General features: G+C 38.2%; 1 protein-coding gene across 3 annotated transcripts in view; it reads left to right on the top strand.

The window, feature by feature from the left end:
• CRHR2 (corticotropin releasing hormone receptor 2) overlaps window positions 1–24,860 on the top strand; it is a 146,273-nt gene that overhangs the window by 102,012 nt on the left and 19,401 nt on the right. For all 3 annotated transcript variants that reach the window (XM_085316493.1, XM_085316491.1, XM_085316492.1), the window contains 3 exons: window positions 3,269–3,422; window positions 6,553–6,613; window positions 12,732–12,804. In XM_085316493.1, coding sequence (XP_085172619.1) covers window positions 3,269–3,422; window positions 6,553–6,613; window positions 12,732–12,804 — 288 coding nt within the window. The remainder of the gene's footprint in view (window positions 1–3,268; window positions 3,423–6,552; window positions 6,614–12,731; window positions 12,805–24,860) is intronic.

Below are 24,860 nucleotides of genomic sequence, written 5' to 3'. Positions count from 1 at the left end.
ACATCACCATACTCCCATTTCACTTGTTCTCCATGCTGTTTTGTGTTCGTTCAAGTAACTCCCAGTTGACATGCTGATTTGAATGAGGGTGATGAGTCAGGCCTTATGTAAGTATTGTAATGGACTTCTGTTTGAGTGACCCAATAATACAAGTGGATTAAAAGTATCACTCACTTTTTCTCCAGGTTTCTACATTTTCCTGGGGAATAAATCTTCTTGATTTATTGAAGTGGCATATTATACTTCTTATGATAAAATATCCTCCTTTTAGGGCTCCCCCCCTGCAGGGCTTCCTCCATCATCAAGAAGAACTTGCCACTGTGCTGCAAACAGGCATGCATGCACTCACACACACCCTTCATACCCTTTTCATGCACCCTTTTCTCTTGTGGCTGCAGAGTATGAGCTGGAATCATAGCTGATGTCAGTCAATGTGGCTCCACTCATGGCAGAATTAGTCCTGTAGATATGGAAAACTACCTCAAGAGTCTGGAGAGCTATTCATTTTAATGTCTACTGGCTATTCATCATCCTTGGTTAATTATTCAAATGTCAGATTTGGCAACTTAGATCCCATAGTTTTTAAAAACAGACAGAAAAATTGTCAGTAGTTAAATAAAAAGAATATTAAGATTCTAAGATTTTTAAGACACCTATGCATCATTTTGTATTATTATTCAAGCAGATGATCCTTATGAAGGAATAGCTATTACTCCTATTAATTCACTGKTTGCTTTGTCTATGTTGTTGACATTTTCAAGCTATAAAAGATGGAGGTATGTGAGCTTTATTATTGACAGTTGTATGCTGCTTGGTTTACTGTGATGACAATACTGTAAATCTTGATACAGGATTTTTCACTTATTTAGGCAAAATAAGCTGGAGTTAGGCATTTAAATGCTTTTGAAATGTGGCCACAGAGCACTAAGGAAAATGTTCAAATATAAGGATAGCTCCTCTCGTGCCTCACTTTSCCTGTGTTAATCTGTTCTCTGTAGAACACTGCAGTCTTTTGGGGAAGGTGTTTTTACAAGCTTGATGATAAGTTTATTGATATTCTTACTGTGGTGTAAATCCGAATGAAAATGACACCACTAAAATCAATGGATGCAGCATCATATATGCCAGTTTATGATATGATCTCTTCTGTACTGATTAGTGGAGATTACATAATGCAGATACAGAAGCATCAAGGACTCAGCATGGAAATATTTTGCATGCAGTTACAGTGCTTATGTTAATAAAATAGGAAGAGGGAATTGCTGAAGRTACCTACAGCCTAATGATGGATACTATATGGGGATCAGGTATCCTCAGTCAAATAAATGAAGTGGTAAAAATTAATGAGTTCTGTTAATAGGTTTTACTATTCAATAATAATAAAAAATCCACAATTCCTCAWGGAATTCTTTATAGTTGCTCAAAAATTCTTTTTGTTCTCATTTCCTATGGAAATGAGGCAAAGGGAGATCTCACCACCTTTATGTGTATTTATTATGTCTATATATGTCCTATTATCTTCAGAGTCTGCTGGCCGATTTCTCTCAGGTCTGACAAAAGAGCAAGAGGCTCAGAGATAATTAAGTTTTTATAATTCTTATGAAAATAAGCATCCGTGGAGAAGAAAAAAATCATGTAAGTGCTGCACAGGAGGGAAAGAGTGGAACATGAGTCCAGACATAATGTACCTGAGGCTGAGGCCTGCTAAGTAATTTAACTGCAACAAAATGTTTAATTCATCCTCATAACTTCTTAGACAGCAAAATCAAGTATGTGACTCAAACTCCTAAGAAACCTGGTTTTACTTGTTTTGAGGACAGTCAGGAATGGAGTCCAAATATCTGTTCTGTGTTAATCAAAAACAGTGTATATTTTATTCATGCTTTTTGTCTTTATCAGGCCAGAAGGAGAAACAAAGGCATTTTTACTCATTTTGAAGCAAACTTTGTTTCAAAGCAAAGTGTTTACTCTTATGAGTTGGTTTTTTTAACTTTATTTTAAAGATCAAGTCAAATTAAATTTCAAATCTTATAAAACAATGGGGAAATTAAATGTTTTGATACAATGTTTTGACACATCCAGAAGTTCTTTTCTGGTTATTGCTGCACAATACACAGAAATGATCACAACTTATGAATGGGTAATCATTTTGTAAATGTGTTTTTCATCCACTAAGTTCTTAGTCCACAAAATGTTGCTGGGTTTGATTATGTATCTGCTGCTATGTTGGTTACCTGCATATCATCAACACCTCATGCATCTGAGGTCCTAGACAAAATTAACTGARGGGTTCAGTTTAAAACACTTTAGCAGTGTCAATTAAAAGAATGGAGAATGATAATACCAAAAATGACATAAGTGATTTCAACTAACATGGGTAATTAGTGTCACACTTCAGGGAATATACCAAATGCCTGCATATATTGAATGCCTGMTTGATCAGAAGGCAATTTCCCAGATTTCTATGCAAAGCACTATGGAAATTCCCATCAGTAGTTACCTGTGATCAACTGATGGGATATTATCATGTGTCTCTCTATAGCTGATTGTCTATTCCACATCTGTGTTGTTAATGCATTATTGTTAGAAAAGTTACCTTTAAACATATATTGAGCCTGACCAAAAATCTTACTGATAATAGGACAGAATTCAGAGGGCGAGAGGCAGAGTGATGTAACCTACAAACAGAAGCATTAACGGCAGGARTAGAGGAGACTAAGCGGTTGACAAAACAAAAGCTTTAAAGTAAAACATCTTTTGTAAATGCTAGTGATATTTCTTATATTCAGTGGAAAGGAGGCAAGCCAGTRATATTAATTTCTATCTTATATTTTCTTCCAATCGCTCAACAGATGGGTTACACTGCCTAAGACATACTTAGACTCTTACGCCATTTTTGAATATGTCTCTAGGCTATGACAGTACCTTTCTGAAAGATCATCTGTAGTCATATGATCTGCCTCTTGCCTTCTTTCTACACAYTGCTTCTTAAACGGCTGCTGGTGTGGACATGCCTTACAGCACATTAACTTTCCAGACATGCTAAGGTACAGGTGATCCTGCATGTTGTGGTCAAAGCCAATCCTCAGCATAAAGTTATGGATATAGCTSCATATGTCCAGATAGCACATAAGATACTCTGATTCCAAGTCACAGGTATGATTCTGCATTCCTTGAAAAACTTACTATTTATTTTTAAGCACTAGCTAGAAGCAGAGTTTTAAAAAYGTTTTCACAATGATTTTAAAATAATCTTTTTCTTTTCCAGCCCTGGTGTCGGTGTATTACTACTGTGTACAATTATTTTGTGGTGACCAACTTCTTCTGGATGTTTGTGGAAGGATGCTACTTACACACTGCCATAGTAATGACTTACTCCACAGATAAGCTGCGGAAATGGGTCTTTCTCTTCATAGGATGGTGTAAGTGCCATGGACATTTAAAATGGTGTTACATGGTGACTGGCATTAAAGTGATTAAAACGAGAGCAGGAAAAACAAACTTGAAAAATCCCAGTATGGTGAAATCTGACWTTCAAACCCGACTTCATGTCAGAACAACATGTGAGCAGATTTAGTTCTTCACTGTGGTGATGAATAAAGCTGATGATAGGTTACTTCTGGATTCATCTTCTTCATTTAGATCCTGAGATACTTGATCTTAAGRAAAGGAAAGAAAAAGAATGCCCAGGCTCAGCACTTTAGGAATGTAGTAGTTCATACCTGAACAGCAAAATACTGATCACATCCCATTAGATACTGCTGCTCACCACAGCCTGAATCAGAAAAGACACTGTCTCTACCTTGTGGACCACTCAGTCTCAAGAGACAGATGAGACACTTCTGAGTGATGAGGTGACTAGAAGAGAAGCCTAATTACCTGCCAGTCCAGTCTTACAGCTGTCTTTTGGGCTGCTGAACGTTTTGTTTCTAAAAAAACAGCCCTTAATAGGGGTCACAGGTTCTCCAGGTTCTCTTTGTACCATCTCTATGGCAGCTCAGAGATAAAAAAAAAAATGACTCTTTTCTTGCCCTGTTACCTCATTGCTACTGTACCAGCCTGGGCTAGAGCAAAAGCTACTCGTCTTCTCTAGCTGCATCAATATTGGCTGCTCCATCAGTACAGTCTGGGAACCACCAAGCAGAGCAGCAATCCTCCTGAAAAGAACCTGAGGGTTACCTGAGTGGATGCCGGGCTGAGTATGAGCCAGAAGTGCCCTCTCAAGTTGAATAAGGTAACCACATATATATGGCTACACTAGGAGAGTGGCCAGCAGACTGAGTTGTTAATCCCTTCTACTCATCTTTTTTGTAAGGCCACCTTTTGGAATACTGTGTTCAATTCGGGCCTCTTAGGTCAAGAGGGAAGTGGAAAATGAGTTTACCCAGTAGAAGGCTACTGAAGTAGTCAAGGGCCTAAGGAACGGGGCATATAAAGTGAGGTTGAGGGAGCAGACAGGAGGGTAAGGAGGGATCTGATAGGTGTCTAGAAATATATTGAAGGACAACTAGAAAGATGATGGAGCCGAACTSTTCTTAGTAGTAGCAGACAGTATAACAAGCAGCAATGGCCACAAATTGCAAATTAGAATTTCAATTCTAAAGGCAGAAAATGCTTTAAGAACAAAATTTGATATTCAATCCAAAGTGGAATGGGAGGAAAGTGGAGTTATAACAGTAGAAAGAAAATGTTTATGTGGGGAATTGATTCTGATTTTTTTCAACATTTTTCAGTTTTGTCACCAAACTGGAAAATTGACTGCTCACACAGCTCTCACAAACTCCTGACTGGATTAGTGCCCAGAAGTTTATCTCTTTGTCTCATCCAGGGACTTCTAGATCTCTTCTTACAAATGCAGGAGTGCTCTGTGCAGGATGTAGTTTTCCTCTCACCCTCTTGGGTGCTTTTGAGCTCAGCTTTGCCTTCCCGTGTGCTTCTCTTTTACCRTCCTCATACTCAATTCTCTGATCTTCCTTCACAAGGAGAAGTAAAGGATATGGCTATACTGTTCATGTTCACTAGCAAGGGCATGGGGGGACAAACTGCATCTGACTGTGAGTCATTGATGGTCAAGAAGGAAACCAATATAATCACTTACAGGTCAGAGGAGCCCCACCATTATGGGGCAGAAATCAGAACTGTGCTATGATTCTTGCTGAGGTTAAAATGACTCCTCAGCAATTCAGTCCAATCCCTGCTGTTTTGCAGTGCTGTTTCCATGCTGTTTCATCTCTTTAAAGCCTTCATTTCCAACACCAGAGACAATGAGCAGRGTGAGATACCTGGCCATAGTAGCTCCTACATGAAGGCTTAAGTCATGTTGCTTCCAGTGGGAAAGAAGCAGGTACCAGTGAGGGTCCTTGAATCTGGGCCTCTGCCTGTGCATTAGCCTTAGAGTAGCAATGATTTTAGGAAGACACGAATCTGGGACCTGGAATGAGAGGTGGAGCTGGAATTTGTTTTTTGCCTGAGGTGACAGGTTAAAGGTAAAGGGGAAATGCAGACAGTAAACCCCGCTCTTCCAACTCTGACATCAATCCAGACTTCACCTGGGGAATGCATGGATAAAAAAGGGCCCTGTTTCCCACAAGAGGTTTGTGTTGGAACGTCAGCTTTCCTGACTTTTGKCCACCTCCAATTTCCTCCTCCAGCAAGAAGCTCTTCCTCTTGAAACCAACTGGACTCTAAAGGCCTAGAACAGCGAGGTCAAGGCTCTGGACATGAGATTGAAATAACAAGCAGAGTCAGTGGCAGTGGAGAGACACGAAGTGTACAAATACRCCTCATCTACTGCAACGATATCACATTTTCAGGGAGCACTGGTGTGCCYACTGTAGAACTTTTAAGTACAACTGAGAAAGCAAGCCCTATAAAGCAAATATATGGGCTTGATAAGAACTTAGATGCAGGGACAGAGCACACTGCATATCGGAGGCAGAATGACATATAAAAAGCTAAAAGAAGCCGGATGGTTTAGAGAAGGCAAAAAACAAATGAATGCAGATATAGCAAGATATCAAGAGATTTTTTCCATCATCCTGTTTCACAGGGAAGATTCAAGTGCAGAAGTTCCCAATAAAACATTGAAAATGAGTTTCATCCGAAGAGACCAATACATTTACAAGCTTCTTGCAGACTGGAAAATAAAAACCTAAACAATACACATCTCCAAATGCTGTTTTTAAGATTTTGCAGTATCGACTGCAGGAAAATGAAAAGGGATGAAAATTTCTTGTAAGTCAGCAAAATAGTTCTGATTGTTTATGTGGAAATAGAGGCATATATGTGTGTGTTTGCTAAGAAATGTATTAACTTGTCTTACTGGTACTAGAGCTTTTTTCTTGTTGAGGTGAATTCTTTTTATACATAAAGAGGTTTTAGCAATTGCAATGTCTCAGATATATCAGCTAAGATATGACCAGTTGTATTTAGAGTCTTCCAGTCCATTAACCAAGGCTCTCCTATCTTTATATGTATCTGTATCTACATCTAGTTCATCTATATACACTTTGATTGTGATTAACTCCTGTTTTTTTGTTGTTGTTGTTGCAGGTATTCCTTGCCCAATCATCATTTCCTGGGCCATTGGCAAACTGTATTATGAAAATGAACAGTAAGTGATACTAACATTTGTGTTTATGTATCTCTCTAAATAAACTAGTAAGTACATCCAGGTTGAACTGATGGTTCAGAAATGAGGCTGATAGAGGAAAAAGAAAAGGTCAAATCATTCTATCCAAACTGAGACCATCTCAAAGTTCAGAGCCCTGGCTGAATGAAAACACAAAGCCTCTCCCAAATCTCCTTACCCAAACCCTGAAAATCTCATTTCATAGCTTTATACGTGATTTACAGTCAGGGTAGTGTCCTTCTATGGGACTTTTATGTGAGTATGGCCTTGGTAAAAAATGCCATTGAGTTTAAAGGATTTAGYCTCTGGGTGTGCAGGATTCAGTTTTAAGTCTACCAAGAACAGTCTTATGCCTAGAATTTGTTGCATTTCTGTTTCTGGCTTTTCCAACTGGAMGCAACAATTGCACAAAATTGAATAATGTAGAAGATAAAGAAGCATCTGTGCTTTGTGTGCTTTGTTCCCCCTCCCCCCCCCAACATCAATAGTGGTCAGATTTGGCTCAGATTGTGCTTTTTGCTAGTTTCTGGATCAATATCTATTACTTGATCCCATACAGCTTCCCTTTCTAACCTTAAAAAATCTTTTCCCCTGTGGGTCTATTTGCCGTGTGACTACACTGTCTTTCTGTCTGGAGCTCATCTGATTAAACTCTAGTGTCTGCCTTGTAGGTGTCACTGTCTGCACTAATCAGCGGTCTCTTATGCACTAATCAGTGTTCTCACCAGCAGTAATCAATTAAAATAGGGATGCACTTCATTTCATGCTGAAGGAGATGCACCAAGTAGGTTGGATGAGTTAGACTTCCAAGCACTGTTTCACTCTCTGGACTATACGGATGACTAGCTCAGCTGTGGGCATCCATGCTGTAGGCATCTTCTACATTAAGAAGAGAGGAATTCTGTCCCGTCCTATTAAATCCATCTTCTATACTCTCTGTGAATGTTTGAACCCTTGACCAGTTTTTCTTCTATAGCGTTAGTGGTGACCATGATCATAATCTAGGGGTTATGCATACAGGCCACCAGCTGAACACCTTTCACTGACTGAGAAGTTTTGTGTAATCTCAGCCCTGCCTACAGTAATCAAGCAGCAGAAATCACATTTTCAATCTCAAAATGTCAGTAAAAGATTCAGTTGGAACCTGTTTCCTCAGGTATCCATGTCAAGAAACCCTAGGAGATAACCTTAGCTCACAGATTTCCTTGATTTTTGTGCTCACAGAACTGCTTCATCCTGTGTATGGCAAAGATTGCAGCATTCTGGGTCTGCTTCATGGTCAGGTTCTTCACAGTTGTTACTTTTCACAAGTTGAGTCGGTGTGGGAGATGTCTCATTGTGCTGAAGCTGAGGCAGAGGTGAAAGAATAGTCATCTTAAGCAGCACAAAACGAAAGCAAACTTGTGTCTTGGAACTCAGAAGAGGGAGAACACCGTATGCTTTAATAGTGGTGATACACATTAAATATTCCTGATGTGAATGATCTGGTTGAACGCAAAATTTTGTACACCTTGTTTTGGAAGACTGCTCATCACTCTCAAGAAAAAAWAAGGGAAAGCAAGACACTTGATTGACACATGCCATACCATATGATCAGACTGCACACAAGRCAGGTTTCTGCATAGGTGCAGAAAGCACTGCATCATGTTTAGCAGTGCCTCCTTCCATCATCATCTGTGTGCCTGCAAAGTGAATGCAAAAGAATCTCACCCTGATGTATCACTGAAAAAAAAAAAAAAAAGACATGATACGTATATATAGGTATGTGTGCTACCTTTCACCAGTGCAGGTCCTGAATAGTGTAGCATTACAGGAGGAGGATGCAAAATACGAACAGCGGAGTGAGAAAAATGGAGTGATCCTCTTTGATMCGCAGAATGGTGTTTAGAAGCCACATTGTTCCTACCGAGTCGCTAGGATCAAGCTCTGTGCTCTGATGATGGATTATCAAACGGGGCTTGTGCTTTTAAGTTCAGTTTTAAATTTAAGTACTGACAAATCTCTACACTCTAACGCACACATTTCGTCCCCTTTTGCCTCACACACTTGCTAAGAAGGGAGGTGCCAGGTTACTCTGTCAATCAGGCCTATTAAACCTAAAGCTCTGGGATGTTTTCACCTTTCTGTCTTTAAACTGATGATTTTCTCGGAGTGAAACATTCACACACATCATCACTGCATGTCACAGTTGCTGCAAACGTACTGTGCATTGAGAAAGTCCTTTTGGCTTCCATCTACCATAGCATGAGGTGTAGCAACCTGGAATCTCAGCACTGTACTGCTGAGTATCAGTTGTGGGGCCAGGAATCATGTGCTTCATTCTGCTTGAGAAACCAAGATGGGATGCTTCAGCAATGTCATTCTTTTGATCTAACACATGCATCCAGAGAGACAGGGCATAGCTCTTGTAAATGAAGAGCTGGTAGARGCATTAACCTCTAAGGTAAAGACTATTGAATGAAAATGGCTTTTCACGTTCACAGTAATGTCATATGCAGGGCAGACTGGAGACAAATAAAAAAGAAAAAACATGGAAACATTAAAATCAGACACTTCTGCAACCTCCCAGTCTGCATGGATATCCAAAGGGACAGTCTATAATCCGGGACAAAATGGGAGCCTTCTGTTCTTCAGCTGCAAAGGCATTTGAACTCAGAAGTATCAGAAGGTGGTTGGAGGGTGGTTGTACTAGAGTTCAAGTTCTGTAGCTCAAAATAGTTTAAAATTTCTAAAATAGTACACAAGAAGAATATTTTAAAAGTGCTTTAGCTGGCTTGTTAGGGGTTTTTTGCATTTTTTTCTGTATAGTGAGGTAAATTTAATTGGTACTGTGGCAAATATCTTGTCTGGGGTTTTGCAGTTCTTTAGCATAATCCGTCAATTTTCTGRAAAACGTACTATTTAATCTCAGTAAAAAATACACAGATACTTAAGAGATATTAATGTAGCAATTTCACTGATGGACAGTTGATAAGCATAATTTTAGTAAAATCTTATTAACAATAATGATAAAAATGGAGTATTTTTGTTATATAAAGAACTATTAGAGAACCATGAAGAATATTAATTAGTGTTATTCAATAGAAGTGTGTTCATATATATCTGAGTCTAATTAGAACTGTCTTCATACATGGTTCTCTTCAACATTCAGGGAGTGTTTGTTTATTCTTTCAGAGCTAAAAAAAGGAAAAAAAAGTGGCTTTTATATGTAATTTCACACAGCTGGAATTAAAATTCTGAGGCAGCAAGTACTGTGAGTGTATAAGTCTGATTGGGTTTAAAGAAATGTATGGTGCTGATTTCATTGCAGAAGTAACGGGTAAGAGTTAAGATGAAGGCACAGGCAGAAGAGTCAGAGTTGCACTGTGTCCRTATTGCAATGTCCCAGCTAAGGTCCCAGTCTGAACAGTTAGACTGTAAATCTGAGATAGAGCTAAACAAATGCACGTATACATGTCATTGGCTTATATCCAGCCTGTCACCCTTGACTCTCTTGAGAGTTAATGAGCAGAATTAGAAATATTTAGATTGTAATTTAACAGACCTGGTTTATTTATTTCCTAATGAGATGAACATCAACCTAGAAATGCCTTTTTTCCCCACTAACTCCAAACAGAGCCTGGAGCATCTAGCTCACATGGACATGCCTATGCTGTAGAAGTCTACCCTTTGCCACTTTTTTGTCTCCTTGAATTGCGAGAAAGTATGTGTGTGTGCATGTGTGGTTCCTCACCTTGTTCTGATACTGGGTTTTGAATAATAAATGTTAGTGTTCTGCCTCTAAATATGGTATTACAGTGGTATTTAAATTCCAAAGAGCAATGAGCAACCTTCGAGCCAGAACCTCCTTTCTGCTCCACTGGCTCCATTGCAAATTTTCTACTGGCTTGTGTTAGCCCACTGGGTCCTGCCACATGCCTCAGTCTGTTTCCTTATTAGTCCTGTTTGATTCTTCCATGAGAATATGCATCTCCCCAGAAACTCCTTTTCTAATAGCTCTTCGTTCTCTGAATTTCAGACAATCTTTAATACTTCTCCCAAAGTGCTCTTCAACAAGCTACCTCAAATCTAGGTCTTGCAACTTCTAGAGGGTTTTGTTTCCTTCCTTTGGCATATCTTGTAATTTCTTTTTCTTCACATCTTTCCATCTCCCTAATCACAAAAATCAGTTTCATTCATTTAAGACTATCCTGGGGATACTTCTTGGATAATAACTTGGACTGCAGGAAGTATTTTATTCCAAGTCCTGCTCTCAGTGCCAAATTTTGGAAGATTAGTTGCAAAATTATCAGTTTATACTAATTCGCAGTCAGTGCATCAGGGAATAACAGTTGTGTTTTATATCTATAAAATATTCAAAGCCCTCTCATTCAGCTGGAACTTAAAAAGATGTAGACATTGAATCAAAGAAAGGAAAAAACAGTTGTGTGATAATGAACTGTTCTCCTAGAGACCTGCTCCATTTCTCAGTTTTTCTGTACATTCAGTTCAATAGCAGCATTTTGCAACAGGCAAGTAGCCCTTCTGTTTTCACAAGCAACTCATTCTGGAGAAAGACAGGCTTTTTGGCCATTACATGATTTAAAAATAACTTCATTTGAGTCATTGCTTGCCTTATCTCTGCTTTCCTATCATCTACTTTCAATGTCCAGTCTTATGGATTGTAATCTCTTTGAGGTAACAAATGTTATTTCTTGCATGTTTATAAAAGTGCAAATCTGCATCTGTCTCCATGATCCCCTTAGCTCAAGAACTGTCCTTATTTTCATGTCTCCAGTAGTACCAGGCTTATCTTTTGTGACAAGGTAAGTGCAGAGAAGCCTTCATTTTTGCCTATATAGACTCACTATGAGGCATCTACAAAAAGAGGAAAAATCTCAGACCTTTGAACTCCAAAATGTACCTCCCAAGTGACAAATCTGGAGCTCCAATGACTGAGATACTGTGGAGTTATGACAGCAAAGTTTTCTCTGTTTGGTAGAAGGAAGATCTAGACTTTGTGGTTTTATCTGTACTAGTAAATTAGCTGGGCCAGAATCATTCCTGAGGCTAGAGGTCAAATGGCACAGAGTGGCTCACATCCATATTATTAAACTGTCTTGGCCTCCAAATCACAGTTATGTGCAGTTTGTAGACTACTGGGAATGGTCTCTGGCCTATGCTAACTCCAGATTTGTTCCCCAGGAAATGTTTGGGACTTGGCCATTGTTTGTCTGGGGCCAAAACTGAGCCAAAGACAGTGTAATGGTGATCCAATAAATGATTGAGTCCCAGCTTGAGCCCTGTTTCTAGTTAATTTACTAGCATAAATATAACCAATGTATTTCTCTCAGTTAAGGGAATGGAATGAATATCGGTAGGGGTTACTGTGAAAACACAGGCATAGTCTGTTGTATAACACAGCAGGGGGGAAAACATTTGTTTTTAGGAAAGTGAAAGTCAAGCTAGGACTCAGTCACACATGACACATCCAGGCTTTCTGCTAGTTTGAGACCCAGTAATTTTACCTATGATTTTGTTTGCCCAAGTTAAGTTCATTTCCTTTTGGAAGTGTTGGATCAAGATTTTCCTAGCTCCAAAAAAGGTCTCTGTACTGCACACTGGGTTTTGTGGTCTCCAGAATGATTCTAAGCCAGTAAGATGAAGTCCTTATTCACCCAGTACCTTATTTACACAGAGTTTGAGAAACATTTGCTACAGCAGCAGGCCCTTACTTTCTGGAATTGAAGTCTCTTTGAGCACTGCTATACATTAACARATTTTCTTTTCCTTGCAAAGAATATTTATTTCATTCTTTTTCAGATCCAACAGGATACCTCTTCTGCACTTTCTTATAGTGCGTTCTCACATTTCTTGGAAATGTTTACATGGGCAATAGCCCAAAATGTAGCGAGATCATAAAGGGAAGGGAAAATGGGGATCATATCTGTGTCCAGAAAAAGACTTTGTAGCAGAAAACTCAATCACCTGCCTGTTGTGTATGTAATTAAACAACTCAGGGACTTAAGGGCACATCTCTCTATGCTGTCCTTGACATTCTTGTCAGTCTMGAAGAATTACCATTCATAAGTGATTCTGTTATTTGTTTTGTTTCTTACAGATGCTGGTTTGGAAAAGAACCAGGAAARTATATTGACTACATATATCAAGGGCCAGTGATCCTTGTTCTTCTGGTAAGGATGTGTGTGGGTGGAAGGACACTACCATCTTCCATAGAGGGATGATTTGATAGGCACCTATGATGTTCCACATCTTTTATATAAAATAAGACAAATAATGTCAAACATCCTCAGCTGTTCTCTCAAGATGCCACAGAAGCTACCACTCAAAGTCATAATTGCTAGGATCTGTTTTTGGTTGTTTCCTTGACATTAGGTCATTCATTTCAGCTCTCTCTGTTATTCTGTTTACTTTCCTTTGTAGAGTGTTTTCAGATCTAGAAAGGAAAAATGTATAATATACTTGTTAGCTTTCCTTTTTTTTTAATTTCCTTCTCAATGCAGCTTACAATTAACAAGCTGTTTCTCTGTCCAACACTCTGTCCCCAGTGCCAACTACTAGCAAGCAGAGAAAGAGTGGAAGTTCATTCATAAACCATGTTGAACCTTCAACTAAAACACAGTGATGCTTTCCCAGAAAATACTGGGCGTGGATGGGAAAGGCCAATGCAATTAAAAAAGATGCTGTTGAAAGAGCCGATTCTACTTACCTTATGATTTTACCCTTTGTGGTAAAAAACAGGTAGCAAGGAGGCAGTTGTCCTGACAAAGAGTTCCCAGGCTTCTGTGGAGTCCCCCCACAGARAGAACTTAGGATGGGTAGAACCGTCCCTTATCCCACCGCAGCCCCTGTGGACAAGGCACGGAGATTCCAGAACAGGCAGCCACTGCCAGCTTTCTCGAGGCTTACAAGCCTTGAGCTATCGCCTTGTCGGTGCTACACCTTTCATGCAATTCAGCATGAAAACAGCTTCCCTGTGGCATAAGAAGACAATTATTAAATGGAACACTTCCTAAACTGAAATCAGGAGAGTTATTTTTTGTGCTAATTGTTAAGATGCAGCAAATATCATATTGTGTGCAGGTGAAGGGGGAAAAAAGGTAGTAAAAGTCTGCGTGTCGCCAAGGGAGCCATCCCAAAAGTACACACAGGTTCACAGTAAATTCACTCAGTGGTAGGCAGACTTTCAAGCAAATCTTATTTAGAAATCATAAGGTAGTTTGCTTGCAATACTCAGTACATTTACTTCTCATAGCATTGCCTAGAGGCCTGAACTGTGAACCATAACCCCTTCACCTCCCTCTGGCAATCAAGAAGGTCTGAAAATTTCTTGAGTGGGAGCACTAGCAAATACAATAGGTAGTTCATAGTCATGAGAATAGCCTTGTTCTTCCCCAGAAAGCCCTTTCAATGTAAAGACCACAAACAAGCAAGGAAAATAAAAGTTAGGGACTACCTCTTTATGTACAGACCATTATGTCTGTCTCTAATTTAGAACAGCTCTGAGGCTGCTCTAGGCTGAGCCAATAACCAACCACAGCCCTGATCATGCCCCAAATGTACTGCCCTGAATTGACATTGTGAATTGAACTTTTCCCAAATCAGCTTGCACTTGGGTTCTAATTAAAGTGCTAATGAGATAACAACAGTAATTGCACTGTGGAGTGGGGAGCAGCTGATACAATTTAAGAAAATCATAAGGGCAAGCCCCTTTTTTAACTTTTCTTATGGTTGCTCCCAACATAAATCATCACTGACTGAAGAAAAGAGTTCTCTAAAAATTTAGTCTAAAATGCAAATCAGAAAACTCATGTTACAATATTCCTTTGATTGCCAAAGTGCAATTTTGAAAAGTGTATTTTTTTACTGACAATTAAGTCTTGTGTTTATAWTTAAAAATAATGGCTTTACTCTGTGTTGAAGAAACTAGACAGACTCGTTTTACGATCCTTATGCAAGTCAAATCATATATGACATAAGCATCACTTATTATTGTTGAAGTTACTGATTCTTTCAAGGATACTATGAGAAGAATTATATTAAGAGTGCTAAAGTTTGACATCTGTCATGTACCCAGGGCAACACAGTCAGGATCTCCCTCCAGTATGTCAGTATGCTTCTGCCTTAATGTAGGTAGCAACAAAGGGCTAAATCCAGCTGCCTGCTTTTCTCTTTCCTACAGTGGACAAAGGCCACCAGAAATAGAAGACACAAACAATACAATTTTGTGACCTCTTTCATTCACAATTAGTGAGTTGGATTTGAATTAATTAAAAATTTTAAATGGTGGGTAAACAGAGGTTTACCAAAGAACATCCAGGAAAATTCTGTGGGAGAACTATCCCAGTGAACTTCTGGAAAGATAAAGTGATGTGAATGGTACTAGAAGAAACTAGTAGTATCTCCTAAAGAAGGCTCAGGCAGAGAATCCAATTACCTCATATAAAAGCTGCCATGATATCACTAAAATCCAGTACCTGTCCACATGTGATTGCTCAGCATGAGGCAGTTAAAATTAGTTTCACTCCCAGAGAAGGAAGTCTTGGCTAATTCAGAGAATCGTACACGTTTGGTTAGTTAAGAACCAAGTGCTCGATGTACAGCTCAGCTGAGTTGTACTTACTTGTTAAGTAATAGTAGCRTGATTAGGTGTTCAGGAGTCACCATTATACTAGCTGGTATCAATATGATTAAACTGTTCTTATTTTCAGCCACAGAAGGCTAGAACCTACTTCTAAAGAGCCTGAGTCTCTTTGAAAGACAGGACGATTTAGTCTGTCAGAAATTACTTCTAATGCTCTCAATTTCCCATTTCCTTTGAACTGCTACAGTACAAAATGGCATAACACCAAGAAACAGGTCATGCAGGAATTCTGATCCGCCTTGGGAAAATGCAGATTGGACAAGAATAAAATCCTTCTGATCTTCAGGTTTTGCAGTCCTCAAGTTCATCCTTAAACCATATTATTCTCAGCTTAAGTCTCAGGGTATGAGAATTTTGAACAATCAGTACACACATTTGTTTGATTGCTTTCGTACTTGTCTTTAGAAGAAATCAGAATCTTGACTTGGGCTAAAAATAAGAGAATAGGACACAAGTCTTTGAAGTTTTTGGCTTCAGACAAAGGAAGCTCTAGGTAAAAATGCTGAATCTGTATCTTGTGCAACAAACCCATATCTTTATTGAGAAAAATGTGAAGGAGAAATTATAGTTAATCATCCTTTTTTCCTTTTTTGTTTCATTCACTTGAATGGATTTTGGTTTGAACATATGCCAGGAGAGAGCTAGCTGTCCAACGCATTGGATGCTTTGAAATTCAGTTTCTGATAACTAGAAAATGCACTCTATTGGCCATTTTCTTTTGGAATTAATGCATTTTTGATTCTGGTTTCTTTCCGCAGAATGACATAGCCAGGATTTAATGCTACTTCCTTGCCTGAGGGTGTGCCCCTAAGGGGAAAAGGGCTGGAAATGCATGCCATGGAACTGAATTTCAGCATGAATTTATTAAGAAAAATATATTTCTTACATGCAATCTTTTATATAGTCCCTGTCAAAGAAGTGGTGAACCATGAAAACACAGCAAGGTCAGAGGAAGACCCTTAGAAAAGAGGGAATGGTGGCAGCTAACTGAGCTGCTTTTTTTCTAAATAACCGCTGGTGTGAACTSACCCTGGAAATGAACTGCTCTGCAATATTTCTCAGAACTAAGATTGTATTAACATTTCAGTTTCTCAAGCAGGCAGATCTTGGCCTTCCCAGCTGATTAACTCAAATATTTAGGCTGTTCGAACTTTACTTTCAGCTTTAATCTTTTTTTTTTTTTTTTTTTTTTTTTTTTTTTTTTTTTTTTTTTTTTTTTTTTTTTTTTTTTTTTTTTTTTTTTTTTTGTGCTTGAGAACTTAATAGTTTTCTAATGTGCTTTTTGGGTCCACTTGAAAATAATTCACCACAACCAATTAATTGCTGGCATAAGCCAGTATATGAGCTAAAAGGAAGACCTGAATTTTGTTTCTATCCCTGCCTTCATCAGCTATTTGCCTTTGAACAACTTATATTGCTGCTCCAGATCTCAGTTTCCCTGGCTATAAAGCAAGCTGAATGGTACTTATTCTCCTTGGTAAAATGCTTTGAGATCTCCGGGTAAGTGCTGTAGAAGAGTAAAGTGTCCTTAAGAAGATGGGCTCATCCTTGTAGCAATGTGAAATTTTACCTTGGAGACAACTGACAAATGTACTGAAGTGGTCTTTATGATGAGCTAATCAGTAACGATGAATTTCTGTGTGTCTACAGTAGGTTTGCATTGAAACTGGATGTTTTTCTAAAAGGTACACTGCCTGAGAACATAAAAAATGGCCACAGTAACACAGACCAAAAATTCTCGCCCAGTATTTCTCTTTAAGAGTGCACAATAGCAGATGTGTAGGAAAGGAAATAAAAATACAGCAGGAGTATGGTAATACAGCTGTAGAATAACCTCCTATCCTCTAGTAGGTTGGAGCAAAGAGACTTCTTAAGTCCCAAAAGCTGCCCTTATTTTGAATTTTTACTGATGGTTCTTTCCAATATTTTTTTCTTCACTATGTTATGTACTCCGTGAACTTTAAATGTGGACAATATTTTGTGGAAATGAGTTGCAGTGTTCAATTTCAAGTTTAATAAGAAAATATCTCTTTCTGTTTACTTTTAGCTACCAGCTGTTAATGTTAGTTGCTTTCCCCCACCTTTTTCCCCTTTTCATGTTAGAAAAGACCATTACAAACCAGTCTCCTTCAGTCAYCTTCCTCATTTTGCTCCATGATTTCATAAATCCCATGTCATCTTCTGCCTTCATTTTCTCTTTTTGGGGCTTAAGAGTTGAGTTTATTTAGCTTTCCTTGTAGGGAAGTCATCTCATAACTGATACTCATATCACACTTCTGTGTTGCAGTTCCACTGAAACATTTTTGAGGTGGCAAGGCTTGAGCTTGCCATGGTATTCAYGGTGTGAGCACATCAGTGGATTTTTATAGCAGCATTATGTTCTCTGTTTTATTTTCTCTTTCTTTCCCAGTAATTACAAACATTTTTTTTGGTCTTTTTCTGAGCACTAGTGGGATTAAATTTTCAGAGAGCTAGCTAGTAGAATTCCAGTGTCTTTTTTCTAAGGGAAAATATAGAGAGTTTATAACTCTGCATGTATTGTTAAGATTATTTTACTTACACATTTATATCATGCAACTTCATGTGCCAACTTATTGCTTGGTTACTTAGTTTTTTTTTTTTTTTTTTTTTTTTTTGCTATCCTGAGTACCTGCTGCTTGTTCCCTTTCTAGATCACTGAAAACTATTTATAATAGTTTATAATAGTACAGATCCAATGGTAGCCTCTCACCACTGAGAAAACAGATCACGTGTTGTTGTTCTTTCTTTCTTATACTTTTACGTGTGATGTTTTTCCCTCCAGTCGTGTAACAGCTTAATTTCTATAGGAGTCTTTGGAGAAACACTTTGGTTTCCTTTTGGAAATCTGAGTAGATTGTGTTAACTGGATCTCCCATGTCCCCTCATTCAATGACTCTTTTGGAGAACTTTACAATAGCCATGTCAGCTCTTCCCCTTTATGTCTTATTCATACAATTTACAGTGTGCAGCTCCAGTTCAATCCAAGTTGTGGGACCTGATAGAGCAATCACCTGTTGATGTTCTGTAAGATAATGTCATGGAGAAAGTTGCAGTAAACGTCCAAGTTTGCTTACCTTTCCAAAACCAAGGCTGTGGAAAGATATGGTTAGTCATTGTGAATATGTCACAGCAGGGAGAGAAGTTGCTTAAGCTTAAAAGATGATTGACAAAAAGGAAATTATCATAAATCATGGACCATGGATATATTTAAGCTTGAAATAAYAAAGTTTCTAACATTCGTACAGATAAGCTTTAGTACCTGGCTTCCAACAGAAGTAAAGGAATAGCAACAACTTATTTGAGGAGGGTATTTCACACTTGGGCAAAGAGATAATTCAATATAGCTTGAATATAGCATTGAATATAGCTTCAATACAGTAACTGCAGGAATTAACAGTCCTTCCAGTTCTGTGTCTTTGTTTGTCAGTGTAATGCTCTTTTTGACCTTCAGGTTTTTAAAATGTCAGTGCTGTGAAAAAAGCATCCAGCTGAGCTAGATTCATCTTGTAATGTTTTTAGCARGACCTTTTAAGAGGGACTGCAGTCAGCCCAGTGTTTACAAAAATGGTTCACCAGGTACTGCAGAGTGAAACAAGGACTGCCAGACCAGAAAAAATTACAGCTGTAAATAGAGCTACAAATCAGTGAACAAAACAGGGAGAATTTCCTGTGTGGTGTCTGCTGAAGTGCAATTGAAAAATACTGTGGAATTGCCATATAAAAATGGGAAAATAGATTCTTTAATTTTTTAGTAGGTGCTAATGGGAAATTTCCAAAATTGGGCACAAATTTTAAAAAGAATAGGTGGCTGCAATTGCTGAATGAAGACGTATTCAGTGTAGGAATTTGGCTATAACAGTCTGACCATTCAGGAAGATCAATAGTCTTTAATAAATGCAAGCAGTTCGGTTGCAGAAGGCCACTTCCCACCCATCTCTTGCTAGCATAAAGAATCTCTGGTTATAAAGCAAAAGACAAACCTCAATCAACATGTAAGAGTTATTTTAGTAGAATTTCATACCAAAAACGCTTCTTGGTTATATCTGATCAGATGAGGCAATATATCCATGCAAGTTTTCCCTGGCCAAATGTATCCCAGTTTGAGATTATAAGTGGTCTGGTTTAGTGTCAAAAATCATGAATGCTAATTTCTTGTGGAATAGGCTAATTTACTGTAACATTTCCTGTGAACTAAGAGCATATGCATAGCCATTTATTATGGCTCAGATGATGCAGTAAGCTATTGCTCTGTAGTAACTTGTTCATGCATCAAAGCTTTTCTTGCAGTGTTCTCCCTGACGCTTTCATATGGCTGTCCTAATACGATATAGGCACTTTCACTTCTAAAGAACATAGCTGTTTACACCATTATCGTGACATGCATTTTTCTACAATGTCTTTCAGTGTATTGTGGGTAAATAAGCTTATTAAATAATAGGCACTTTCACTTCTAAAGAACATAGCTGTTTACACCATTATCGTGACATGCATTTTTCTACAATGTCTTTCAGTGTATTGTGGGTAAATAAGCTTATTAAATAACTTATTAAATAACTTAACCAATAATTGTGGACTCTATTCCATTCTGATATTTTCCAATCAGATAATATTTGTAGTGTAGCTTATCTTGATCATTCTTGATTCTCAGTGCTTGACAGTATTGGTCCATTCACATTTTTTGCAATCTTTTTTTTTTTTTTTTGCTAAAATTGCTTTCTTTTGATCAGTCTTATAGAAGAGGTTTGTTCATTTCCATTTTTCCATTTTATATATACATGCATTGCATTTATATATGCATTATTATGTATTTCATTTTTGCTTTCCCTGAAAAACATCCCCTAGTTCTTTGAAAGCAACTTCATTGCTGATGTAATTGCTTATTCTGCACGTTTTCTTAGTTTCTTCCAACTTTTCTCCCACTTCTGCTTCCATTTCTGCATTGCTCTGTTCTGAMACAGAGATTTTTTCATCTATTTCTATTATTATTGATCTATTTTTTTCATTGTCCTTTCTCCTTCACATCCGACCGGTTTATGCTTTTTCTCAAAAACTAGATTGCTAATTAATTTAGTTTTCCTATTGATTTTTTTTTATTTATTTCTCTCTACCAATTCCCTATTCTTCCATAGCTAACAAGATTGTAGTTTATGAATTGCAGACTTGTGACATCTGTGAGTTATTCCTACATGACATTTACCATCATTTTCACTGGCTTGCAAGCACACTGTCATAGCCAGATACTCATAGGATATGGGAACTAATTTGATCAGAATCCATCATGAATTTATCTCCAGTCTTACCCYCATTGTTATTACTCTTTTCCTGTTGTTTAGGTTCTGTAGCTCTTGAGTCCATACTGTGTTTTCAATAAAATGTGTGTATATGTGTATATATATATATACACATATACACACATTTTTATATATATATATATATATATATATATATAAAATACCATGTATGCTTCTGCATTGTCTCTTTGACCTGTCAGTTCTCCATGTTTCTTTCTATTATTTCTAATTTTGTTTGTTTCACAGCCAATAAGAAACTCATGTGACCAGCAGCAGTTGCTTTCTCCAAAATTAATTTTCATTGGCCATCCTCTGAAGTCCTCCCTGTACTCATCATCCTTTCCAGTTAGGAAATTTTATCTCATCAGTAAGATRCTGAATGGTTCCTCTTTGGAGAAAGACTGCCTCTTGAATTTTCTCTTGAAGTTCTTACTCTTAACACATGGCGACACACACCTGCCCAGCCAGGGGAACTGTCAAGTGGACCATTCCTAGCAATATGCCCGTGTTTTAGGCTGTCATGTCATCCTGATTATCTTTAATATCCTGGAATGACGATATGGTTATTGAGGTGCTATCATTCCCTCTAGGCAATAACTCTCTGCGTGTCGTTGTTTTTGATAGGGTAAGTTTTTACTAGTGCTACAACATTCAGTGTTCTCCTGGCTTGCCAGGTGAAATAGTTGGAGAGAAGCCCTGTCGAGTCTGCTGTTGCTAGAAACCCCATAGTGGGTGACTCGACTGGGGAGTGATCTGCAGTGTGTTTCTTTAACAAAACCTTTTGAAAGCAAGATGTTTCAGGGGAGCCAGGGAGGCCTGTCAGAGAGACATCTGCCYTTAGAAGAGATGGGAAGCCAGACATAGTACTGAGAAGATCATAGATGGAGTTATAAGATTAGAAGGGAGGCCGTGGACATGACTGCACACAATTCAGGGTTCTAGCTAAGGGACTGATGTGATCCCAGCTGGGACTGAGGTTGGGTTTGGACTTGGACTTAAGTGACAATGTGGACAAAGACAAGGGTCCATGTGCAGACATGTAACAGAGACGCTAGCTAAAGAAGGTGTTTGTTCATTTRCCTCCCTCTTCCTACCCCACCAAAATGCAATTCCATCCAGTACATTTCCTCTGATTGTATATAGTCCTGCTCTACTTGCCTGAAGAACTGGTTCTTCACTGTTGTTCTAGGGAGACTCTTCTACAGTCTCCTGGATCTGGATCATCCACTGCATTACATCTCACTCTTCTTAATCACATCTTCGGATTCACTTTTCTATATGCCAGAAGGAGTCATGGTGTCYATGACCTTTCAAAGGGGAACTTCTGTAATAAAGGCCCTGCCCRAGAATCAGGTCAGAACAGTGTGCCAGAACAATTAAAAAGAGAAATTAAGAAATGGGCAGACTACCTATTTGAAGTCAACGTGATGGTATACAAAGCTCTGGCTGATATAGCTGCTCTGATGCCAGTTTGGGTTACTTAATCCTAGGGTGGACCTTACCACATCGTTTAAAAATACAAAGTCCGATTAGATTAATATTTACATTTCCTGGGAGCGGAAGGGAGGAGCAAACATTCTGGGAAGCATAGAAGTACAAAGTTTCTATGAAGCATAAAACAGGAAGCACAGCAGAAATGGACAAAATAAATGCTAATTGCCCGTAAAACTCTCAGAAGAACAGCCTAATGACTTCCTGTTTAAACTCCTGAGTTTAAGGAAAACTGCAAAGAAGTCTTCACGGTCAGAATTCTCTCTTCTGCCAATATTTTGGCTATATCATCTCTCTAAGGGAGATGAATTTCAACTCATAGGGAGTTAAGCAATTTTTATAATAAAAAAATTTTATGACAAATCTTTTGTGGGAAAGCTCCTTTTGTTTCAAAAGGACTCCTGTGTTTGAATGTTCAGATTAAAGTTGAACATTAGCAAAACAAGTGATCCAAATGCTTTTTGAATGACTAGTTTACAAAGCTATTTTGAGGCTCTGACTTTTCATCCGAGTTTAAGAAAAGGAAACAACAAACATTCAAAGCTCTGACAGTATAAGGAAACCACTTCTTTCCCAGCTGTAGTTCCGTAGTGGTTGTAGTTGTAGGGGTCTTCTTTCAACAATAAGGATATCCTTGGCATATCATAAATAACAGTAGAAGAATAAAAAGTAAACTGTTTTTAATACCTTCAAGACTTAATCTTCGAACTCATTTGTCTCTCAGTGTATATCAAATGAAAGCTCCTTAGTTCTCATATCCATTATGAAGTGGAAAGCATGTTGAATAAACAAAAATGAATGAAATTATCAGGTCAGATTAAAGATAAATAATAATAATAAAAAAGACTGTGCTGCTTGTCATCATTACTACTCTTAAATATCCATTCATCACTCTCCATTTAAGGAATCGTATGGGTTTGTCAGAGCTGTCCAGTTCAGAGAGAAAATAATTTGTTGACAGCAGTAACAGGAAAGTCCTTGACAAGTAATTGTGTACTTTGCTAGGGAAAGTACAGAGGCTCTTTTCTAGGAAAATTCCATTTGCAGTTGTAAGATCTTTCTTCCTTTGAAATACTGCTATATATAGGGAATAAACACCAAAGGCTTCATCTTCTTTGCATGTAAATCAAAATCATTCTGGTAGTTGCTAGAACTGTAGAGATACACACCAGCTCAGAACTAGCTCCATTTTCCTTTCAAAGAGTTCATTTTTTTTTGCAAGCTGTGTGCAATAGCCTGTTCCTTATTTGTGTTTTCTGTGCAGAATGAACTCAATAAGGGTGATGTCAAGCCCACTCTGGACAAATGGATGATAAAAACATAACTCTGTAGAGAAAAATTTTCACAGAATCACAGAATGGTTGAGGCTGGAAGGGACCTTTAGAGTTCATCTCTTACAAATCCCCTGTCAAGGAGGGTCCCCTAAAACACGTTGCCCAGGATCCATCTGTCTCCAGATTAAACCTCTTGCAATGCTGCTGAAAGGTGCTACTGAGCCAAATATCCTTCTGAAATGAAGGAATGTTCTTCTAAAATAAATCATTGAAATGAATGCACTTAAAAGTTTCTATTAGGCAAAATAAGCCTCAAAGTTGGTGAATCTGCATCTTTTGCCTCAGAATTTTTTGCTTGCTGAACTCTGACTTTGAGATGTGATCTTATTCCAGGTCTTAAAAACCTCTCAGAGAAAGCTAAATGGAGTCCACAAGGGAAGTCTTGCTGTTGTTGCCTGAAAATATCATATTAGCTTTCATATAATAAATATACTGCCACAGATCCTGAGAAGACACAGCCACATCCATTTGTTTTCAGGATCACAAATCACAGGTAGCTCAGGTGAGATCCTCTAGAGGATCTGAAAGATCATTGGATGATATTTTGTGAGCAACTGAATCATAAAATGAAATTACTTATAGATAAGTCAAGTAACCACTATTGAAAAGTGCCTGTTTCTCTCTGATGAAAGGTATCTGGGATGACCAACTGCCYAGTAGTAATCTAAAATGAGGTGAGGCAAATCTTAACTCAGCTCTTAATGCTCTTGCTCTTCTTATTCCCACTGGGTGATGAAATCACTTTGTCAGCAAGGACAAGGCACTTAATTTTTTCTCCTTTTAAGTAGCTAATTCAGAATTGGGAAAAATTATAGTTATCTTTTTTTCCTGAAGGAGCCTATAGGAAGGAACTRGTAACAGGAGCTATGTACGTAACAGGCTGAATGCTGCACTCATGTGTTGTCCCAGTGCAGTGACACATGTTTAAAGTAGTCCTGTGAGAGAATGGAAACCTAAGCCTAGAAAAAGCTATAGATAATTATTTCTAGATTTAAAAGCCAGGAGATCTAAGTGATTTTTCTAACCTGACTTTGTGCATAAAGAGGGCATAGATCTCCCCTGACTTGATAGCCCTCTTGCCTCCAAGCAGAAGTCTTTTGGGCTGATCAATACATCTCACCTTTCCAAAACATTTCAGCCAGCCCAGAATGCTTCACCTTCCCTTGGCTTTCATGGTAATAATTTCTTTCAAAAACCAAAAATCTCTTGTCTGCTGGGAAAAACAGACCAAACGGTGTTGATTCCCCATAGTCCCCTTCTCTTGAATCAGGTTTCTCATGTTTTTTTAGGCACATCTATTTTCTTTTYAATTTTTCCTCCTCCCTTCTAATGAACTGAGCTTAATGCTAACAGGTGGTACTCAAACCAAGAAGTAATAAGATTCATAGATTAGACTCATTCAAAGAAGAATTGACATCAAGACACAGACATAAGCCTGTAACATCTTG

This window comes from Rhea americana, unplaced genomic scaffold, assembly GCF_003343005.1.
Source record: "Rhea americana isolate MKP2758 unplaced genomic scaffold, rheAme1 scaffold_47, whole genome shotgun sequence".
NCBI lineage: Eukaryota > Metazoa > Chordata > Aves > Rheiformes > Rheidae > Rhea > Rhea americana.
The sequence above is the reverse complement of the archived record's forward strand: the minus strand, read 5'-3'. Positions and strand labels throughout refer to the sequence as shown.